The following is a 3,111-nucleotide window of genomic DNA, read 5'->3' as shown; positions in this document are numbered from 1 at the left end:
CGCTTAAAGCATTTCCTTGGTTTCTGCTGTAAACAAAGCAGCGCTGCACTTATGAACTTTAATATGCTTTATACAGAGGCAAGAGGAAAAGAAAAAATATCATCGAAAGACAGTAAGTTCCCCTCAGACATACATTCATATAAACTCCTACCTCTAATTGAATCGCGATTTGTTTAGCATCTCAACCGATTTGAATCATCACATATTTAAATCGATTTTCAACCGGCTCGCAGTTAATCGTTACATCCCTATCTAAAAATGTTAATTTCTAGTAAAAATGTAAATGTTAATATTATAAAGATAGAAGGGCAAACACGTATGGAATATTGCCAAAAATACATAATTTTTTTTGTTGTATCATCCAGTCTTAGTCTGGTGTTTTGTAGTAGCCAACCACAACTACTAGTATAATAGCAAAAGGGCATGTGTACCATAGTGAGAATTCCCATGAGGCCAATGGGTATCGGATCCTGTTTGACTCTCTCTGCGACCAGATCCACCAGCAGCATCAGCATGTTGTAGATGCCCTCATGAATCTCTGTTCCCCACTTGTGCACCGCACTGGACGTCAGCAACTACAACACCATTTAACACCCAAGTTATTAATCTTTCCACATCTTGCCGTTTCTAACAATTTATTACAAACACCTGATAGCGTGTAGAGCTTATGTGTTTACATGCCTGCTTATCCAAACACACACACACACACACACACACAAACCTTTTTGAAGGCTTCAGGCATGCAGCGGTCAATGAACCTCTTACAGTTCTCATCTGCATCAGCCAGGCCTACAGAGAAGAAAAGAAATTTGTGTTGTTTCCTTCTAGAGTGCACACATTAAATCATGTACATAAAAAAACAGAATCAGAACTCACCCAGTCTGGCCAGGCAGGTGGAGGCGATGAGGCACTTGCCGAGTGATTCCTCTCTCTTGTACGGGATGGACCAGTGATCAGTGAACACTCTGCTCTCCAGCTCATACAGATTAGTGGTGGGAAACTCCATACTGTTCCCAGAACAGTTCCCGTTCTCATCATTAGTCCTCTATAAGAGACAGAAAAAGATAGATGTGTCACAACATGAAGATTTGCAAATACTGTTTTTCATATAGTACAGCCTTTTAAAGCAGTTCCATCAGGGCCAGGGTCTCTAAGTTCAGCAAGGCTGCATTCATTATTTATGATAAAAAATATAGTCAAAATATAAGTAATATTCTGAAATATTATTAATTTAAAATAACTGTATACTGTTTGAATATATTTTAAAATCAAATGTATTCCTGTGATGCAAAGCTGAATTTTCTGCATCATTACTCCAGTGTCACATGATCCTTCAGAAATCATTCTAATATGCTGATTTGATGTTTAAGAATCATTTCCAAGTATTATCAATGTTGAACACAGTTTTTCAGGATTCATTGATGAATAGAAAGTTCAAAAGAACAGTATTTAATTGAAATAGAAATCTTTTGAAAAAGTATAATGTGTTTACTGTCATACATATATTATATATTTTTCATTATGTGTGACATTTGAGTTAAAAAAATATATATGTATATGTGTATATATGTATGTATGTATATGGGACAGAGACAACTCACGTATTGCAGATATGCTGTCCGAAGCAGGCATGTCAACCAACTCACTGATGTGTGATAATAATAACGCAAGCCCTCCCCTATTCCCAGAATAGAACTGAGACAACATACAACCTCTGTACGAGTGTTTTTTTTTTTTACACACTTAGGACAGAATGTGCCAACCAAGGCTACGTAACATCCAACCTATAAAATCTGACAAAAGTGTGTGGTGAAGCCCAGCTCGCCGCCGCACAAATGTCTTGTATTGAAACGCCCTTAAACCATGCCCACGAGGTGGCTAACCCTCGGGTACTATGAGCCCTCAGCCCCTCTGGAGGACTAAGACCCATGCTATTATAACTCAATATAATAGCTTCCACCACCCAGTGGGACAGGCGCTGACGAGAAATAGGTTTACCCTTATGAGAATCAGCCCATGAAACAAATAACTGATTACTCCTTCTTAATCCCTTCGTCCTGTCCACATAATGATGCAACGCACGGACAAGGCACAAACAATGAAGCCGCTCTTCTTCCGATGAGGAAAAAGGCAGCAGATGAAAAGCCAGTAAATCCACCTGTCTACAGGCAAAAGCTGACTCGCTCACTTTAGGCACAAATGCTGGATTCGTCTTGAGAGTTACTCACAAGAAATCCATAGCAAACAGCATACAGGAGTTATGAACCGACAAAGCATGAAGTTCACTAACTCGTTTTGCGGTCGAAAGAGCCAATAACAAAGCAACCTTTAGCGAAAAAAGCCACCGACAGCTCCCACGGCGGAATCAGCGGCTTTGAAACCCTGTTCAGACGCTGCGCACCCCTCATAAACCTGCACACAAGCGGGTGCTGACCAATTGTATTTCTATCAATCCCTACATGGCATGCAGAAATTGCGGCAAGATAAACTTTAACAGTAGAGAAGGCTCTGCCCTTATCTAAAAGTTCTTGCAGAAAACATAACACCTCTGCCACCGAACAGTGAAAAGGAACAATTTGCCTTTGCTCGCACCAAAGCTCAAACACATTCCATTTGCCATCATATACAGAGCGAGTCGAAGCCGCTCTCGCATTTTTAATCATTTCAATCACCCTCGGAGGCAAACCCGTAACACTTAAATTCAACCTCTCACGGGTCAGGCCCAAAGAGCCACTTTGTCTGGTGCCAGGTGAAAAATCTCTCCGCACTCTTGTGAGAGGAGGTCTCTGCGCAACGGGAGAGGCCAAGGCCGATCGTGCAGGAGCTGGATTATCTCTGTCAGCCACAACTTCCCTGGCCAATTTGGAGCGATCAGTATAACTGAGTGACCACACTCTCTTACTCTTTTTAGAGTTGGTACGATCAGACTTAGTGGAGGAAACGCGTAAAGCAGTACGCTTGGCCACGGGTGAGCCAAAGCATCCACACCCATAGGTGCACCGTCTCTCGCCAGAGAAAAGAATAGAGGGCAATGAGTATTTTCGTGCGAGGCGAAGAGACCTACGGCAGCTCGGCCGAACCTTTCCCACAACTGGTTCACTACCTGAGGGT

The 3,111-nt window shown here is 41.9% G+C and overlaps 1 protein-coding gene across 1 annotated transcript in view; it reads right to left on the bottom strand.

Annotated features, from left to right (window-relative positions):
• The window catches only part of usp24 (ubiquitin specific peptidase 24), a 75,341-nt gene that overhangs the window by 50,491 nt on the left and 21,739 nt on the right, over positions 1-3,111 (bottom strand). Inside the window, exons 2-4 of the mRNA XM_016518263.1 lie at positions 877-1,045; positions 722-789; positions 432-575 (exon numbers count right to left, since the gene is read on the bottom strand). Coding sequence (XP_016373749.1) covers positions 432-575; positions 722-789; positions 877-1,045 — 381 coding nt within the window. The remainder of the gene's footprint in view (positions 1-431; positions 576-721; positions 790-876; positions 1,046-3,111) is intronic.

Source organism: Sinocyclocheilus rhinocerous, unplaced genomic scaffold, assembly GCF_001515625.1.
Source record: "Sinocyclocheilus rhinocerous isolate Xijiao unplaced genomic scaffold, SAMN03320098_v1.1 scaffold478, whole genome shotgun sequence".
Lineage (NCBI taxonomy): Eukaryota > Metazoa > Chordata > Actinopteri > Cypriniformes > Cyprinidae > Sinocyclocheilus > Sinocyclocheilus rhinocerous.
The sequence above is the reverse complement of the archived record's forward strand: the minus strand, read 5'-3'. Positions and strand labels throughout refer to the sequence as shown.